Source organism: Abramis brama (genome assembly GCF_963993115.1).
Source record: "Abramis brama genome assembly, chromosome: 24".
Taxonomy (NCBI): Eukaryota; Metazoa; Chordata; class Actinopteri; order Cypriniformes; family Leuciscidae; genus Abramis; species Abramis brama.
This window is the reverse complement of record NC_139986.1, coordinates 24,673,193-24,692,403: the sequence shown is the minus strand read 5'-3', so window position 1 is coordinate 24,692,403 and position 19,211 is coordinate 24,673,193. Positions and strand designations below refer to the sequence as shown.

Here is a 19,211-nt window from a genome sequence, read left to right as displayed (position 1 = left end):
CAGCTACTTTAACGCCACCGAGTTTTTAATCCGGGTTTTCAAAGTAGTCGAGTGGAGGAAATCGTCCTTAATCTGGAGACCGGATGCGGGGAAAACCGGCTCGGAATTTTCTGACGGATCAACTTCCATGGGACGTCGTGATAGACAAACATGATAGATGGATGGATGGATGCGATAGGGGAGGAGGGAGAGGAGGGAGAAGAGGCGAAGGAGGAGGAGGGAAAGAATATATGAATGCAACAGATGGTAGTTTAAAATTCAGCGTCAATTGTTCATCAAAACAGACAAAACAACAGGACATCTGTCTACCTGCTGGAGTGTCAGTGTTCCTGGGCGCGTCTTTGTCCCGAGCGTTTGCCAGGTCTTCCTCGCTGGGGCAGGGGCTGGGACTGTAGTGGCGGGGCTTCATCAGGAGAGATTTCCTCTTGTTGACTGGCGCCCCGCGGACCCCTTCTGCGGCCGCACGCTTTTTACCCGCTCCGAGATGCAAGCTGGAAGGAGAACGCAGGGGTCATTCAATGGATGCGGCATGTCACAAACCAACCTGTTAAACTGTCTGTGTCTGAGTATGTGATTGAGGTTGAGGTACAAAGATCTAATGAATCTGACCCATGAGGTTTAGTGTTGTTTAGACACATCTTGAAATAAGTTGTGGCAATTCTTCCAATGGTTCTTTCAGCAAAATCCACTCTTGTTCTTGGTTCTTGAGTTGCGATATGGTTCTTTACAGAGTAAACAATGTCCAACAATAGGCTCTTCAGATCAGTGTTTTGGATCTTTGTGGAACCTTTAAAGTCTTACAAATGCAGCTCATTAATAAAATGACTTAAAATAAAAATAAAAAAATAAATAAATAAAAATAAAAAAATAAATAAATAAATAAAATGACTTATGATATTGTTCAAAAGTTTGGGGTCAGCATGATTTTCTTTTAAAAAGCGAAAGTATTTGTATCCATTAAATTGAGCAAAAGTGAAAGTAAAGACATTTATAATGTTACAAAGGATTTCTATTTCAAATAAATGCTGTTCTTTTGAACTTTCTTTCCTTCTAAGAATCCTGAAAAAACATATCATACATAAGCAGCACAACTGTTTTCAACATTGATAATAAAAATAAATGTTTCTTGAGCAGCAGATCATCATATTAGAATGATTTCTGAAGGATCATGTGACACTGAAGACTGGAGTAACGATGCTGAAAATTCAGCTTTGATCACAGGAATAAATTACATTTTAAAACATATTAAAATAACAATACTGCCATTTTAAATTGTAATAATATTTCACAATTTTACTGTTTTTACAGCATTTTTGATCAAATAAATGCACCTTGGTGTGCACAAGAGACTTTAAACATTAAAAACTTTTGAACAGTAGTGTATGTGAACAGACATATGACTAGATTCTCCTTTACTCATATATTATTACTAATTTGTATAATTGCCCCATAATCCTCTCTGATAAGACAGATAACAGATAGACATGTAGTTTCAAGTTAACATTAAATCAAAAACGTCTTTCTTAATTCACATTTCTGGTCTTACAGTAAATGATACGGTGGCACACATTATTCCAAAGACAAAAATATAATTCCACCTCTGAACCGACTTTCCATTTTAGCCTTCTTATTTTTCACCCCCTCCCCTCCAACCACTTATAAGAGGCCACTTTTCACCATCCAATCAATTCCCGATGGATCAAATCGAGCCTCGCCCTACATTTTGTCTCACTGAACATCCTGTTTCACACACACACACAAAAAGGGTGGCGAATGGCATTTCATGCTCTTTGAGGCAACGACTTTGTTACAAAACTCATCAGGGCAGCATCTGAAATTCCCTGCAAGATGTGACTAAGAAACTCAGCATCGCAGATCCTCATGTGTGAACTTATGTGTGAACACAGAGTCCAAAACACTCAAGCATGAACTGGCTCATTATTTTCAATGAGAAATCTGTTGCTATTATCAGCTATCACGCTGCATAATAAGGAATGATACAGAGAATAAAATGTTTGCTGTAGGCTGATATCATAAATATTCTGACTTTATATCTCCCAATTGCATGTTATAATGTCAGAATTGCGAGATATAAACATGCAATTCTGAGAAAAAAAATCTTTTTTTTTCCAAAAGTTGTTTATGTCTCACAATTCTGTCTTTATATCACGCAATTCTGACTTTATAACTCGCAATTGCGACTTTATTTCAGGTAATTCTGAGATAAAAAGTCAGAATTGCGAGATGTAAACTCGCAATTGTGAGAAAATAAAGTCAGAATTGTGAGATAAAAAGTCGCAATTACCTTTTTTATTTTTTATTCTGTGACGGAAACAAGCTTCCATAAGTTACAAAACTCCACCTGCCCCAAAAAGTATTTGGACACTTAAAGGTACACTATGTAACTTTTGGTTACACAGAACATTTGGTTGTGCTTCAGCTCTGCTTGACTGTGTTCTCGCCATCTCCGAAAAGCCAAGCCAATGTTGATTCTTGTTTTATTACGAACTTTGTCGCATTCTCTTTTTGCCAGCAGACTCATACTTAAAAATGTATGAATGTCATTGCATTAGAGGTAAAAGATCGAATCAAGCGACATTTATTTTAAAGAAAGATATACAAGTACACTTTTCAAGCACAAAATAGTTCTTCAAATGGATCGTGTTCATACAACACTTGTGATGAACTAAATGACTTCATGCATCAGCTAAAAAACATCAAAACACTAGGTTAAAAGACTGAGCAAACATGATGAAGACAAGTCAAATTAGTCAAAAGAAAAGACGATTTCCTTGATTTAATATTTGGTATCCAATGCAAAGACATTCATTTATTGTTAAGTGTCCAATACCTGAAATCTTAAATGCAACTTTTGACAACTGCACGTATGAAAAGCCGTCAGAAAAGCCATAAACTGACACCCGGAAGCAGGTAGTGAACTCTCTGGCTTACCTGGGCGCCTCAGCGATGCAGTCAGGCAGAACTGCAAACAGAAAAAGAGAGAGAACGAGTAAACACACATGTTTACATTTCCAGCAGCGAGCCCGGCCCCTCCAGCACCTGCCTGTGATCCTTCACACACCTCTCGCTTTAATGTCACACTCAGACGGACACAATGATGAAGGCTCCTGCTGGCTCGCTGAGAGACGCTTGTGTTGAGGATACAACTCTTCTGGCATACAAATCTTAAGCAAAAAACTTCCTCTACCTCTTTTTTTTTGCGCTCTGAAAATGTGGCTATGGATAGCAGCAAAAAGGATGCAAATCCATACAAAACAAAAAGATGCAAATAAGGCTTCAGGAATTTTTAAAACCACGTTAGAGAGGATCTACCCTTGTCCGGTATCAGTTGACCCTATTTTGCTAGTGGATTAACAGCCCATAAGGTCCTATTTAGGGTTCTTTCAGGCACTTAATTTACAGAACCTTCCATCATGGGATCATTTTTATAAATGAAACATCTCATTAACATACATTAAAGTAACCCATTAAACATGAAAGTATTATGCAATCATTTCTCCTCATTTAGGACCTTTTTGGCATTAAGCGTTCTCTAAAATTAAGGCAAGAACCCTAGGGTTCTATATAGAACCTTATTTCTAAGTGCTAAGAAGGTGACTCATTTTTGAGTGCTCTGGCCCTTTAAGGTCAGGCATTCTGGGTAATGTCTTTCTTATGAAGTAGGGGTGAACATCAAACAGATTATCATGTCTTTATGTCAATTGCAACTAGTTAATTTACTCATCATTAAAAGTAAAAGATATGTAAAAAATAAAAGAGATATGTTTGTTGATGCAACACAAAGTATTCAGTATTTCAGTATTCAGCCTTATTAAATATTATGCATAATATTAATAGTACAATAAAAGAATATGCATATTACATTATAACTACAAAATACATTATAATACATTATATTAAATTAATATATTAAATAATATTTTAATATATTAAATAATAATATTTTAATATTTTTTAAAATATTTTTTATACATTTATATATATATTTTTAAATTACATACATTAAATATTATATTATTATATGTCTGACTTGAATAAAACTAAACATGATGCACTTTTTAGGTTACCAGACAAACATTTTGTAGATTAAATGAAAGGAAAGGTGAAATGAAAATTCTCTGACAGGAATGAATTGTTTTATATTTCATAAAGCATGTTCAGGATGCACAATATTTTCTCTTGGGGCAAAATTAGCAACTGACTACACAGTGTAAGACAATACACATTTCTGGATTTGCATGGGGAAAAAAAGCTGGATCACTTTACTAAACGGTGTTTAACAATCACAGCTCTGACATAATGATATAGTCAAAGCCTCACTGTGAACTTAGTCTCACGAGATGTACAGACAGAGAGAGAGAGAGAGAGAGAGAGAGAGAGAGAGAGAGAGAGAGAGAAGGAATGTGTGTCAGTAGGAGAGAATATCTCATTCACAGCTTCACCTCAATCCCATGGTGAAGACTCAATAAAACACCATCATGAATTTTTACCGGCACATTAAAGGGCCAGGCGCACATGAGCGGTACAGTACGTGGCTCTAAACACTTAAATAATGATGTCCCCTTTCCATTCACGACGCCCTCCTTAACTCGTTTGAAAGAATATTGCCACATAATGAAGTCACTGTCTATGCATAATGCATCGCCGCGGCAACCGCACCTCTCTCCAGCTAAAGAGGATTAATATTAAAATTGACAGATCTGATGTGAGACCGTTAAACTAACACTTCAGATCAAATGTGCGTAGGAAAAGGGGGCGTGCGCACGCGGGCCTGTCAGGAAGCCGTCGCTGAGGCATCATGGGAAATGTGTTCAGCTTGTTTGTGTGAACTTTGTACAGGGCAAATATAATGCATGTTTATATAAACCAATAATGCGTTCTAAAAAGTGTTATGAGATCATGTTTCATAACAAGAGCATGAAATAAATATTATGTTGCAGAGGTAATGGGTTATACATCTTTACAATGATATGAAGCACTTTAACACTTTATGCTAAAATGTATTACGCCATTCAACTTTTTAAAATGCTAAACAGATGTTAATTAAAATATGTAAATAAGAGCTGACATTTCTAACTATTTGAATATAAAGCACTGAGTATACGGTTGATAATTATATGAAGTCTAATATCTAAAGTCAAGCTAGATATATCTACTTGATCTGAACCTTAATAAAGAATGAATTAAAAAAAGATTTATTAACCTAATAAAGACAGATTGATATATAATATCAATAAAAATATACAATAATTATATATACAGTATATATATATATGTATATATATATAAACTAGATAATTTAAACACTGCTATGTTATATGTTATGTTATATATTTTGTTGTTATGTTATATTTTTACACGTCATGTTATATGTTATGTTACGTTATATGTCATATGATGTCACATGTCATGTCATGTAATGTTATGTTATGCTACATTATATTATATTATTAAAGTTAGTATATATATTTAAACTTGTGAAGCACTTACTTGTGCCATCACATGTTTCGCTGCGATTCTCTTCACTGTCAGACTCCATCTGGAAATAAAAACAGAAAAAAAGTTAATAACAAATAGCAATTTTCAATTCCAGAGATTTATAATCCTGTTTAATAACTCAACAGGATCTCATCATCAGAGTGACAGCTAAGTTCCTGTCAGTTTAGGTTATTAATAAGTAAGCCAGATTATTGTCATGCAAAGAGTTTATCACATTGCAAGCACTTCATTTGCAATTTCAGAAACACCCATCTGCAAGGCATCACAACTTTAGATCTTAAAAAAAAGAGAAACGAATGAATAAGTTGAAAATTCTAGGATTACAGTAAATAATAGTAGTAAAAAACCTAATCCAATCAAATGATTCCTGGAGCGTGCAATGAGGCGTCAGCACAAGAAATGAAAGGTCAATGAACTTTATGACAAATAAAAGAGGGAAATTTCACAGTGTTCGCAGTGGCTCAGGTCCATTATGTGCATTGTGTGCCGAGCTTCATATTTTGGCTTGATTTAATTGACTTAGCATCTGCACAGAACTACAGCAGCAAACAGAGTACAGTCAGACAGGCCTTCACTTTTAAGAGGGTGAGACAGGGGTGAGCAAAAATTTAATAATGCAAAAACCAGCGACAAACAAAAGTAGTAGTGTGTGTGTGTGTGTGTGTGTGTGTGTGTGTGTGTGTGTGTTTAGACAAAAAGAGTTGTTAATACCGGTGCACCTACTCACTCACTCACTCACTCGGTCTCCCTCTCTCTCGGTTTCTCTCTGCCAGCAGTGCCTTGCTGATCCCAAATAAAACCTATTAAATGTAATTATTCTGGGCTGATGGCGCTCTATAGCGGTCGGAGGGTCTGGTGAGCTCGGTGAGTCACTGGCTGGGCTGTTACTTCGCTTATAATGGGAAACATGACTCCTATCTCCCCTTCTCTCGGCTTGGCTGTTGTGATTGAAGCCACTGACCTGTCATACATTTATAATAGGGGGAGCAGGTGTGGCATTGATGGACCTTAATTTCCTTTAATAAACCTTTTATGTGGCCCACTCTTAATGCCACGCCGGCCCTCTCCCGGCTCCCGACGCGTAATAGCTTCATTACTTTTGATTACTGGGGGCCCCTATTGAGACAAACAACTCCCAAACACTATAGATTACATTCTGTAAAAACTAATGTACCTGATTAGTTCATTACACTGGCTCGCTCGTGTACACACAGACGCACGCTAACACACACAACGCCAGAAGTGGCCTGACGCTTCCGGACGGGCTTTTCTGAACACCTCTTGAAAGCTGAAACTATTAAAAACCGCGAGAGCCGGGTTTTTGTATCGTGATTTCTGTATTGTTTCGCTGTGAAAGTGAAAAGAAAGCTTTTATTAGCCCCCGATAAGCACAGGGCTTTATTTCGACAAAGGTTACGCAGATTTCGAGGGTTACGTAATTTGATATTCGGTATGTTCAGAGCGGAAACTTTGACATGAGGAGGAGAGCGATCAGGCAACAGCTGCTCACTAACAATCCCTTAAATTACACATCACCACCTTACAAAACCAAACCATATGTCAACAAGCGCCGCCGACCTCAGGTATCACGTCAGTTTCAACAGAGCCTGCCGAAAACAACTTTAAACAATGGCACAAGTGATTCCCCAGACAAACTACAAACTTTGCATGCTTTACTATAATATACTGTGCAACGATCACTTAAAGAAGCTGCATTGTCTGCTAACTAAAATAATCAAGTTGGTTCATATTAAATAATATGTTATAATTGAATATATTTGATTTTTTCTTTCCTTTTTAAATGATTGTGCATCATATAGGCTAAACACAAAAAAATCTCAAAAATGATTTATACTAAAACGTTAGAAAACATTGATATGTTGATAGTTATGCACTAACATAGTTATGAACAACAGTTGCCCCATAGACTTTCATTTTAAGTGCATTTCCATTGTGTCTAAAGCTCACACAGAAAAAAAAAAATAAAAAAAAAATAGATAAAGTAGATTGTGTATCATATAGGCTAAACACACAAAAAAATCTCACACACTCAAAAATGATTTATACTAAAACGTTAGAAAACCCTAACTATGTTGATAGTTATGCACTAACAGTTGCCCCATAGTGCATTTCCATTGTGTCTAAAGCTCACGCAGAAAATGTTAAATAAATAAAAAAATTAATAAAATAAATAAAATAAAAATAGATAAAGTACTCAGAATGGCTACTAGAGAAATTTACTACATGTAACAGTGTGGTGCAATACTTTTCAACTTTCATAGGCCTAAATGATTATGTAGCATGTAAATACACACCAACATGAAAAACAGAGGCAAATTATTTCTTTAGTCCACAAATTGATACAAATGAACAAGAGTGTATAAACTACTGGAAGTGCACATGCGAGATACTCTGACTGAATCAATGGCATATATATATATATATATATATATATATATATATATATAATTATAATTATATATTGTAATTATATATATATATCCACTGCAGAAACAATGACTAATTTTACCTTTGTTTGTTTGGCCTGTAATGAATAAGATGTTCTGCGAGGTCCCAGCGGGCCGCTCCGGTTACTGCACACACGTTTCTTCAGCTGTTCTAAGATGTGAGTGTGACATTCATGCTCTGAGTGAAGAAGAAAATGACAAAAGATATCAAGGACAAGTATTTTTGAATGACTAAAGTGTGGAATCCATTTTTTAATCTCAAATTTGTCCTTTAGAGAAAACATGACACAAAATACAGCAGTTATAAGGACATTTTTATTGTAAAACATTAAAAAAGATATTTCTACCCTTTTGAAAATCACTAACTCAATGCAGTCAGGTTGCTTTAGTCATATTAAATCATTCATATGACATTTATTAGCTTGTGCATACTTTTTCAAGACACAGTTAAATTTTTAATGGACGACTACATTTTTGTTCGAACAGAAACGCTATTCATGCTCAGAGTGAAAGAAAGACAAAAGATATCAAGGGCAACTTGAATTGCACTTTACCGAGTATAACTAGTGTGAAATAAATGTTTAACTCACAAATGTGTCCTTAAGTGAAACATGACCACATAAACTGCAGTTATAAGACATTTCTGATTGATGTAAAACATTCAAATGTGCAACATTAAAACATTAAAAATCTATTTATATCTGTTAAAATGAACTCAATGCACTCAAAGGCATATTAAATAATACTTTTTTTGCCATTTTTAGGTAACAGTGCACAGTTTAAAAACACTTTCATTTGAAATTCACTTCCACTTGGACGATGACATTCAGGAGTTGTTCGAAGCGCTAACCGTGAATGTTACAAACGGTGCCGTTGAGAAACCTGGGAGCGAATTACCAGACAAGACCTCATGTGGCTTTCTTAACAAGATGCAAATTGATTGCTTGACAGAAATCAAATAGCTTGTGTGTAATTAATATGGTTAATCCGGGAAGAGTTTTGTGTGATTGCGCGCATCGGGACAATTTAAACGCTGCGCTACACAGCGCCTGAGCTCCGCTATTGGTGAGCCATTCATGCCTGTTGGCTTTGAGAGAGAGAAAGAGAGAGAGAGAGAGAGCTTTGTGTTAATTATGGCTAAAAACTCCCAGCATCTTTTGCCCGTTGGCCCCCGCCACCACACGAGCACAGGGGCCCGGGGACGAGGAGGGGGCCCCCCTCATTAGCATAAGAAGAAAAACGGCCCACCCCTTGAGTGGCCCGTCATCTGCTGAATCATTATAAGGGGGTTTCTCTCGCCCCTTCTGCGCGCAGACAGCGTCCCTCTGAGGGCCGGGCCACTAATGTGCATGGCCTCGCGGTCTCCAAGGAGATAGTGCTTCCTGATGCGGCGTGCGTGCGTGTGTGTGTACGTCTGCGCGTGTGTGTATGCGGCCGCTGCACTTTGCCCTAACCCATCTGCTCTTTTTCTCAAAGCCCCGTCTGAGCCCAACGAGAGAGTTGCACTTTACAGCCTCTAGACATCAATGGGCGTGATTTGATTCAAATAAACGACACGGCGACCCTTAAAAACACACATACAAAGAAGATTAGTGTTAACATTCACAAATGAGAAAGAAAATATGAATGACATTTTCTGGTCAAAACAGAAACGCACACGCTATCATTAAAGGCCGGGTACAATGTTAGCGCATAGTCTTTAACACATGAATGCTAACATCACCGAAAATAAGACAAACAAACAGACAACGACACAATGCATATGGTAATTATGTTTGTTATCAGCATCACAATCGCTCATTGGATTTAACCGCTCAAGGGACGACTGCTGGTAATCAAACCTCAAATCATCTTTAGCTTTATTACGACACGCACAGAAATAGTGTTCAAGGTTAAATTGCAAGTTAAGCGACAATATTTGTGCATTCTGTTGATTAGCATGGAAATATTTTTAGGAAAAACATTGAGAGTTATGCACTTACAATGGATGTCTATGGGGCAAGTGTACAAACTTTGTTTTAACTTATATTTGAAACAGAATTCACCTCTATTTAACGATTTCAATTCATTGTGGGTTATTAGTAAACAATCAGTAACAAAGTAAACAAAAATTAGTGTCACGGAAGCAGGGTGATTATAACTAAAACCATAAAAAAAAACAGGTTACACTTTATTTTAAGGTGTCCATGTTAGAGAGTAATTGACTAAATGTACTTACTATAGTGTTAGGGTTAGGATTACGGTTTAGTTTAGGGTTAGCTGCATGCAATTATGCATAAATTATAGTTATTACTATAGTAATTACACGAACACTGTAAAATAAAGTGTTACCAAAAAACAACCATACTTGAAATAAAATAAAATAAACGGTAACTGAAATAAAATTAAATATATTACTTACTTTACTAACTTAAAGTACTAAAATAACAAAGTAAAAATTATTTAAAAAAAAAAAACTATTTAGGATTTATTTGAAAAAAATTTAATACAAATATATAAAAACTAATAAAACGGCAAAAAAAACCCCTCTTGATGTAATGAAAGAGGAAAAAAAACTAACTCAAATTATTAATAGAAAATATGAATGATTCTAAAATAATTTCTTATTTTGGATGTTAGATTTCAGAATGTTGACAAATGGATAAAAATGAAAAGCAGTTTATAAATGTACATAATAAATGTAAATAATAGCAATAAAAACAAACCTAATTAATTTTGTGATTAAACATAAGTTAGAAACTTATGGTTAAAAATATAAATTTATTAAAAATTCAAAAAAGGTCTATGCAGCAAGCAACGATATTCCCACAGACTTCCACTGAAAGTGCATTTTTGCGCACACATTTTTTATTTCCGAGTTATTTATCTTGCATTTCATTTGAATTTAACACAACTTTTTTTTTGACTTTTCAGAAGTGTATTTCTAAAAAAGAATGAAATTAACTTTTAATTTAATTTGCACGCCTACAAGTGCTCTCTCGCTCGCATTAAGTTTTGTCTCAGTATCTCGACTTTGTGAAATGATAGAGGGTAAAAAAAGCAGAAAGAAATAAGCGTAAAAAACATCCGAAGCGCACTCAGTGCCCTTTTCCTTCCTGAATGACTGTTATGATTAGATTGTACTTTCAGTGTAATTACGGAATAAGCACTATGTGGCACTAAACAATGAATAAATAAAGACCTCCAGCTCTATCTCCACCCAGATACCTCCCTCCCTCCTCCTTCTCTCTCCTTCCAATCACCTTTCCCTGTTTTCTTCTCCTCTCTCTCTCTCTCTCTCTCCATATCACCTGTCTCGCTAGTATCGCACAGAGAGAGTTATGAAGACACACAGGATCTCATTGCAAGGTCACCCACTCTCTTTCTATCTCGCTCTCTCCCTCTTTTTGTTTGTCTGTAGCGTCTGGCTGGAAAAGGGTTAAGCCAGGAATGGATTTAATTATGGAATGAATGGAATCACAATGCGCCTGCAGCAAGTTTGTGCCTCCTTATTTATTAAAGCTGCTGATGGTCCAGGTTTGATGAGCCACTTCGGGCATAATTGAGTCATCATACAAAGAGGGTTCCACGCATTCAGAGAGGTTTTATCAGCTGCAAACAGACCTGATTACTGGCAATTACACTCTGATCTAGGAGGATGGTGGTGGGGGGGGGTGGGAGGGGTAACTTGTGTGTTTATAGTTTACCCCAGGAATAATTTCCACATTCATTTTACATGCTAAGTGTTTTTCTGTTGCGGCGTAATAAAGCGCAAAGCGAGAGATAGCGGCGTTTTACTTTCATTTTCCCCCTGCGCTGAATGTCTTACTGTAACCGAAAAAAGGGGAAAGAAAAGAAGAAAATAATTGCAATTGAATGCGCGTCGGAAGGGCGGTTGGGGTTTTTGTTTACATGCTTTTTGAAATGAAAAAGCATGCGGAGGTGTGAAGCAAACAGTGACATATGTCTGAACTGGGTGGAGTTGAACACAATCCATTATTGTACGTCGCTTTGATACTTTTTACTTCAAGGGAAATTAATTACATGCACATCAAAGATTGATCAAATCTAAAAAAAGAAAGAAATATTCACAATGATCGTTCACTATATAGGCCTTCTGCCTAAAAACAAAGGCAGGGAGATGTAAAGAAAGGGGACGCCTGAGATTAGAAGGGGCGGGTGTGTGTAAACGCGAGATATCAGTCTCCATGTACTTCATGCCAGAGACTTTAAACTGTGAAATCTGAGAACTCAAAAAGCTGCTATTTTAACTTCTGTTAGCTCCTGGAATATGAGGCTATGTTTTCTTTCTAGGGCAAGCATAATTAGTTTCAGTATAATTACCTTTAAGTGCATCATCTGTCCCTAGGTCTAATGTGGGAGTAACTTCAAAGATACACTTGTTTCCAACTGTTTAAAGCATTTCTCATCTGATAAATTATTCTATGACAAATCTGCCAGCAAACGCAGATGATAAAACATGGCGTTTGTAGAGCTCCGGAGTTAAAGCTCGTGCAAACAATTCTGCAAAAGTGACCAAATAAATTAATCAATTATAAAGTCATTTAATGGAGCACAAAAATAGATCAAACACTCCTATGAAACTAAACACTATATCAGGTAAAATATCACATAATTAAATATCCATCCATCCATCTATCTATCTGAACTGTACTGAATTATATATTATTTATTATATAATTATAATATTTTTTGGATATATAATACATATCAAATTATGTATATTATATTATGTATATATAATATTTACAATATATATGTCAATATATATATATATATATATATATATATATATATATATATATATATATATATATATATATCGACAAATACAGTATATTGTAATTTTTGCAATAGTAAGAATTCATTGTAATATATACATACATATATACATATACATATATATATATATATATATATATATATATATATATAAAAATATCCATTTGCTAACACATGATACAAAATGTTGTTTGCAATAGTCAAATTCATTATAAATAATACATTTTATTTATTTATTTATTTTTATTAATTCATTAATATATTTTATTAATTGATTCATTAATTCATTCATTGGTTCATTCATTCATCATTCGGTTAATAAAACTGGCTCCAAAAGAGCTAAATAATATTGTCAGGCACTTCAATCAAAAAATAAAAAAATTGGTAAAGTCTGATGGCCTTTACCAAAGCTCCTTTAAAATACAGTCCCATTTGAACAGCGAGAGAGTCTAGTAAAAGACCTAGCTTAGGGACACAAATACATTTCAGAAAAGTTACTGGGCAACGTGAACATATTTATTTATGCTAACAACTGCATTGTCTCTACATCTTCAATTCAAAGGCTGACCTATCGCTTCCCTTAATGTGCTTTGGAGAAGCATAAAAGGGCATCTGAAACGAAAATGAGATGCCACAATCGAGGCCAGGTGTTAGCAGGGACAACTTCCACGCCTGTTCTCCGTTATCAGCACGCACTGATCCGGCCCATTGTCTCAGGACGGGAAGGTATCTCAATAGAGAGGATGCATGAGTACTACCAGGTGGTCGGCAATTTGTTGAAGCCGTGGCTACCATTCCAGCTAAATCCTGGAGCACAAAAGGCAGGTCTCCAGGCTCTGAAGCCCCTGGGTTAAAAAAAAAATGGAAAAAGAGAAAGGGGGGAAAGTAGGCCTATATCACGGGCAGGGATTGAAAGGAGAAGACCCTTTAAACTCCTGATTCCTAATAAGATTGAAATGAACAGCTCGCATGGCAGCTGTACTTTTCCCAGGGTTAATTACCTTTCACTGCACTTGCCTAATGAGTCAGCTGTTCCTGTCATTAAACAACTCCACTTCACCATAGCTTCTTCATCCTCCACAAACACTGGCCCTCCTGTTTGCTCACTTGTTTCAGCAGCATGTGAGACGGAGAGAGGGAAAAAGGGAAAGGTTGCCCTTCATGGCATATGTTTGGAAACTGGCGGCCACTGACAGTGTTGAGCTCTGATTATGAAATTGAACCCCAAAACAATCTGGCAATGCAAGTGAGGGTGAATTACACTTGTAATTTAGATTCACTTCGCATAAATTGCTTTCTTCAAAATTAGACATTTTTTGGGGGGGAAAAGTTACTTTTTCCAAATACACTATAGTGATTCCCAACCTGAGAACTTGAATTATGATTTGTTAAACCTGCAGTTTAAAGCAATGTAAACATGGTGAGGCGGTCAAAGGATTAGAAAAATAAATACTTATACATTTTTTTAATAATAATAGGATAATAATAAATAAATAAATAAATAACAAATGATAATAATAATAAAATATTAATATACAAAAAAATCCTTTATAAGGACAAAATATGATAGTGTAATCTGTCAAGTTTTACACTCAAAGTACAATATATGTGCTAATTACAACGATGGTACCAATTTAAAAAATAATTAATTAAATAGTAATAAATGATAATAATAAAATAATAGATTAAAACCACAACTAATTTGTGTTTAATGTCATTATTTCATTTAATAATGTGTAATCTGTCAAGTTTTACACTTGAAGTAGAATATATGAGCTACTTAGAATTAAAACTGTATCCATTTAAAAATAAATAAATAAATAAAATAATTAAAAAATACATAAATAGATTAAAACCACAACTAATTGTGAGTAATGTCTTTATTTCATTTCCACTATAAGGACAAAAATATGACGATGTATAATCTGTAAATTTGTAAACAAAGTAGAATATATGTGCTAATTATAATAATAGTATCAATTTAAAAAAATTGATATTATAAATTAATTAATTATCATAGATTATGTCATAATTTCAGTTCCACTATGACAAAAATATGACAATGTATAACCAGTAAAGTTTGACACTCAACGTACAATATATGCGCTACTTGAAATAACAGTATCAATTTAAAAAATAAATAAAATAATAATATTAATAGATTAAAACCACAACTAATTGTAATTAATGTCATTATTTCATTTCCACTATAAAGACAAAAAAATTATAATAGTGTAATCTGTAAAGTTTTACACTCAAAGTAGAATCTATGCACTACTTTGTGAGTCACAATAGTTTTATTTGTTTATAAGCAGCTTTAATAGTATTACTGATCATTATTAATTCTAAATATTGTATATGATATATAAAATGAGTTAATATGAGCACAATAGGAACAGTAAAGATGAGGGATACTTATTAACAGGGATAAGTATACTTAACTGAGGGATACTTAATTGATAGCCTTATTAACGTTGTTCTTTGAGGCACATGTGACACTTCACCTCATAACACATGCACAGGCGAACAAACCGACATCTTCAACGCAAACGGTGTCAAATCCCGATATAAAGCAGAGCGAGCAGGTCTATAACACGCTGGAAAGTCCTCTTTGGCATCTACACAGACACCAGCACCATGAGCTCAGCTTCAGCACATCTCCGCTGTGCTGTCATCATTTCAGGCTGGATCCTGCAGCTCAGGCTGTTCGGGGAGTTTTAAGTGATTTTTGCCAGTGTGTGGCGAAATCCCCAGGCCACCTGGATTACAAACTCTAGTCCTTTAACTCATGCCAGTCTAAATCCATGTTAACTCGGATTTACCTCTGGCATAGGAATTCCCAGTCCGAGTAAGCTTTGTTTGGAAAGAGTTGCGCCTAAGTATTTTATGCATTAAAAAGAGGTCTAGTGGGGAATTCTGATTTAACTAAAATGTCCAAACGGGCTGAGGGATCAGGATCATGGATTTATGAAGTCTCATTCTGTAATCTTCTAATAAACAGAATGGATGCGTGCACACTTTTGTCATAAACTTGTTTTTACAACTTGCTTTTAAGGTGCTTACAATAAATGAGGCCTACGCAAGAAATAAACTCCGAGAACATCTGCAAACATTTCTGTAATTGCCTTATTTTATCCTAATAACTACAATGCTTCTGTTAGCATAAGTGTAGAACAACAGCACACACACACACACACACACACACACACACACACACTACTATTTAAAGCTAATTATATTAATATAAATATATATATAATTACTATATGTAACTCTATAACCCTATATGGAAAACTTTTTGCATTTTTAGAATTAAAAAAAATCTCTATTTTTATATGTATAATACACAAATTCTTTTTTCAAAATAAAAACATCCCAAAATGTCCTCATAGGGAAGTTCAACTCACTTCTAGGGACAATCGTGCATGCACGCACACACACACACACACACACACACTCACGTGACCCTACAGTGAGGTCACACTATTTTCTACTTAAAAGGTCAAAAAAGCCACATTATGAGTTTAAAACAAGCTTCCCAGACCAGCAGATGGAACTTACACATGATTATATGCATCAGTAAAATGAATAATCTTTAAGGAAATGTAAATTTGACTTAACCCCCTGGATTTAATAAAGAGGATGGATTCTGAACACTCTTAACCCATATTCTCATAGCCAGTGAAAAAAAAATAGATATGCATCTTTCAAAGGACCAAATGTTCAATAGAGAAGTACTTTATAAATTAAAGTTGTTTCAATTTCCAGATTTCAAACTCTCTACATTTGCTTTTATCAGATTGTGATTGACCACAACTTTAGATATTACATTGAGTGTGTGTGTGTGTGTGTGCATCACATCTGAACCACACACTTATTTAAAAAATAACAAGCCATGTCGCAAACTATAAAATATTCATTTTCAATATTTCTGCATTTATGCCATATCTAAATGTTATGCCAAATTTGTGGGAAACCAAAATCGCTATTTTATATTATAACAAAAAAATTATTAAAAATAACTAAATTACACAAATTAAAAAAAAAAAAAAAAAAAATGGTAGACATGAAATATCGGTTTAAAATTCTTTTTTTTTTTACTTTAACCACATTATTAAAAGCAACTGTGCGGAAGCAAACTTTGAGAAAAACAGAAAAAAAATCAATTGACCCTCTGATTCAACAGTCATCCTGAAATAATCAGTTAACCATGTAGCGTAAAGTCCACTAAATCTGGCTTTTGACTCGCATCTTGGAAGAACCAACTTTAGTTTTCCCTGCAATACATGTACGTCAACTCACCATGCATATGATCAAAAGCCACGCTTCCCAAAGCAGAACTAAACAAAAACTACTAGTTCCCAAATGAACAAGCTTCACAGCTAAAGATGAGGACGTTGAGGCAAACACAAAAGTAAAGCGTGCATACGGAAAGACAAACAATGTATTAATTACAGTGAAGAGTTTTATCTAAAGAAGAGTGTCTCAACTCTGACTCAGAAACATGCTTCCAGGAGCATCACCCCTCTCAAACACGACCCTGGAAATGACAGCGTACGAAAAGCACTGCACTTGTCTTGATGCATTTCACAGATCAAGCCCTCCATCCAGCCAAGCATCTTTCTCACCCCCCAACCCACCTCTCCACTTCCCTCTCTTTCTCTTAACAAACACAGACGGACACAAACACAGTCAGCGGGTTAGTGAAGGGCCACCTGACTTACCACATCTACGCGAGCTTTTCACAGCGACATGAAAGGTGTTGTTAGTGGAGAGCAGAGGAGGTGGGGTCGGGGTTACGCCGTGTCTTGCTGTTGTGTCGCGTGGCGAGAGGGGAAAGCGAGTGCTTTGGGTCTCTATCCCCCCAGCTCGCCCCCCTTCAGCCTTTGTGTCATTCATTTAACCACCAATCTCATTAGGCAGCGACGCACAATGGGCTGAACTATTTTCAGTATAAATATACCACATGGTGACCCTCAAGGTATAACTTATGAAGGACTGTCTAATCTCATAAAAGATGGATAAATAAAAAAAAAGCAAAGCAAAAGTCAAAAAATGAATTAATAAATAAATAAAGATCAGAATGCTTTCATATATGAACCTAAATAAAACATCAGTTTGTGGCTTAACATATTGAACATGAATATAGCAAATGCAATTTATAATATTTAAATGTTAGTATTTATTAATAGTTAAAAAAAATGCAAAATTAGGATAAATATGCTGTGTAGAATTAGCATAAATATTCTATTTAAATTTAAGTACATAAAGCATATCAAACTATTAATTAAATATCAAATATTTTAAAATTCCTATGCATTTTTTCTTTCGTATTTTTATTTCTTTAATCACTTTATGCTGTGACAATGACTAAAAAAATAATGAAAATTGTGCTATTTTTTCTTTAGCAAAAGAAAGTGCACTGGCAATTTCACTCTTCAAAACAAAAAGAAACGTGTTTAAAAATCAAAGCGATGTAAATATAAAGTGTAACACTATAAATGAAAAAATTCTGATTTATATATTTTTATAAAAAAAACATTTCCTTAATTTTTCTACTGTGAGCATGCTGAAATAAGGTACATTATTGTTACTCCAAAGTTTTGGGAAAAATAATAAAGATATAGAGTGCGTTGCCAAAATCCCTCTTCATAAAGTATTTTAAAATCAAAGCGATGCAAATATAAAACATGAATAGATAAAACATAGCAAACTATTAATGAAAAATTTAATATTAAATAAAAGGACCATGACTAAAAAAAACATATACTGTTACTTCAATTACTACAGTGTTTTGGGGGAAAACAATGCAAAAAAAATGCTAAAAATGCCAATATCGCTCTTGAAAACAAAAAGAAATGTGTTTTAATATCAGAGCGACGTTTGGTAACGTTACACAGGCTGCTGTGTCCTTCTGACTCCAAAATTGTCTTTCTACTCATAATTCCATGTAAAATGCATTAAGGTGGGACTCACATTAGTGGCAGCTGTCCATAATCAGCAGGGACATGTCTATTGGCTAACTTGACCCATGTCAGTAGACAAAACAAACAGAGACACACACACACACCATTAAAAAAAAGATTTCTAAAGCCTAGGACTTGCCGAGCGAGGTCACTGGAGATTTTCCAGACAAACGCAATCCGGAGGGGTGGTGGATGGTGTGTGTGTGTGTGTGGTGAAGGGGTGGTGTGTGTGTGTGTGTGGTGAAGGGGTGGTGGATGGTGTGGTTAAAGGGGTGGGGGGTGGGGGGGGGGGAGAATAAAAAAGGACAGGCTTAGAATCTCATTTTACCAGACCGCACACAATCTGGGCTCCCACTGAACTATCTCTGCCTGACCGCTTTCTATTTATCCCTTATCAGTGTTTACCAACCGCTACTTCTCTTTCATTCATACTGTGCGGCAGTTCTCTTACTATCAGTCAACAGCTGACACCATG

At 35.3% G+C, this 19,211-nt stretch overlaps 1 protein-coding gene across 9 annotated transcripts in view; it reads right to left on the bottom strand.

The window, feature by feature from the left end:
* The window catches only part of st18 (ST18 C2H2C-type zinc finger transcription factor), a 63,163-nt gene that overhangs the window by 24,036 nt on the left and 19,916 nt on the right, over positions 1 to 19,211 (bottom strand). For all 9 annotated transcript variants that reach the window (XM_084102208.1, XM_084102211.1, XM_084102209.1 and 6 more), the window contains 4 exons: positions 8,051 to 8,166; positions 5,512 to 5,560; positions 2,953 to 2,983; positions 310 to 491 (listed from right to left, as the gene is read on the bottom strand). In XM_084102208.1, coding sequence (XP_083958334.1) covers positions 310 to 491; positions 2,953 to 2,983; positions 5,512 to 5,560; positions 8,051 to 8,166 — 378 coding nt within the window. The remainder of the gene's footprint in view (positions 1 to 309; positions 492 to 2,952; positions 2,984 to 5,511; positions 5,561 to 8,050; positions 8,167 to 19,211) is intronic.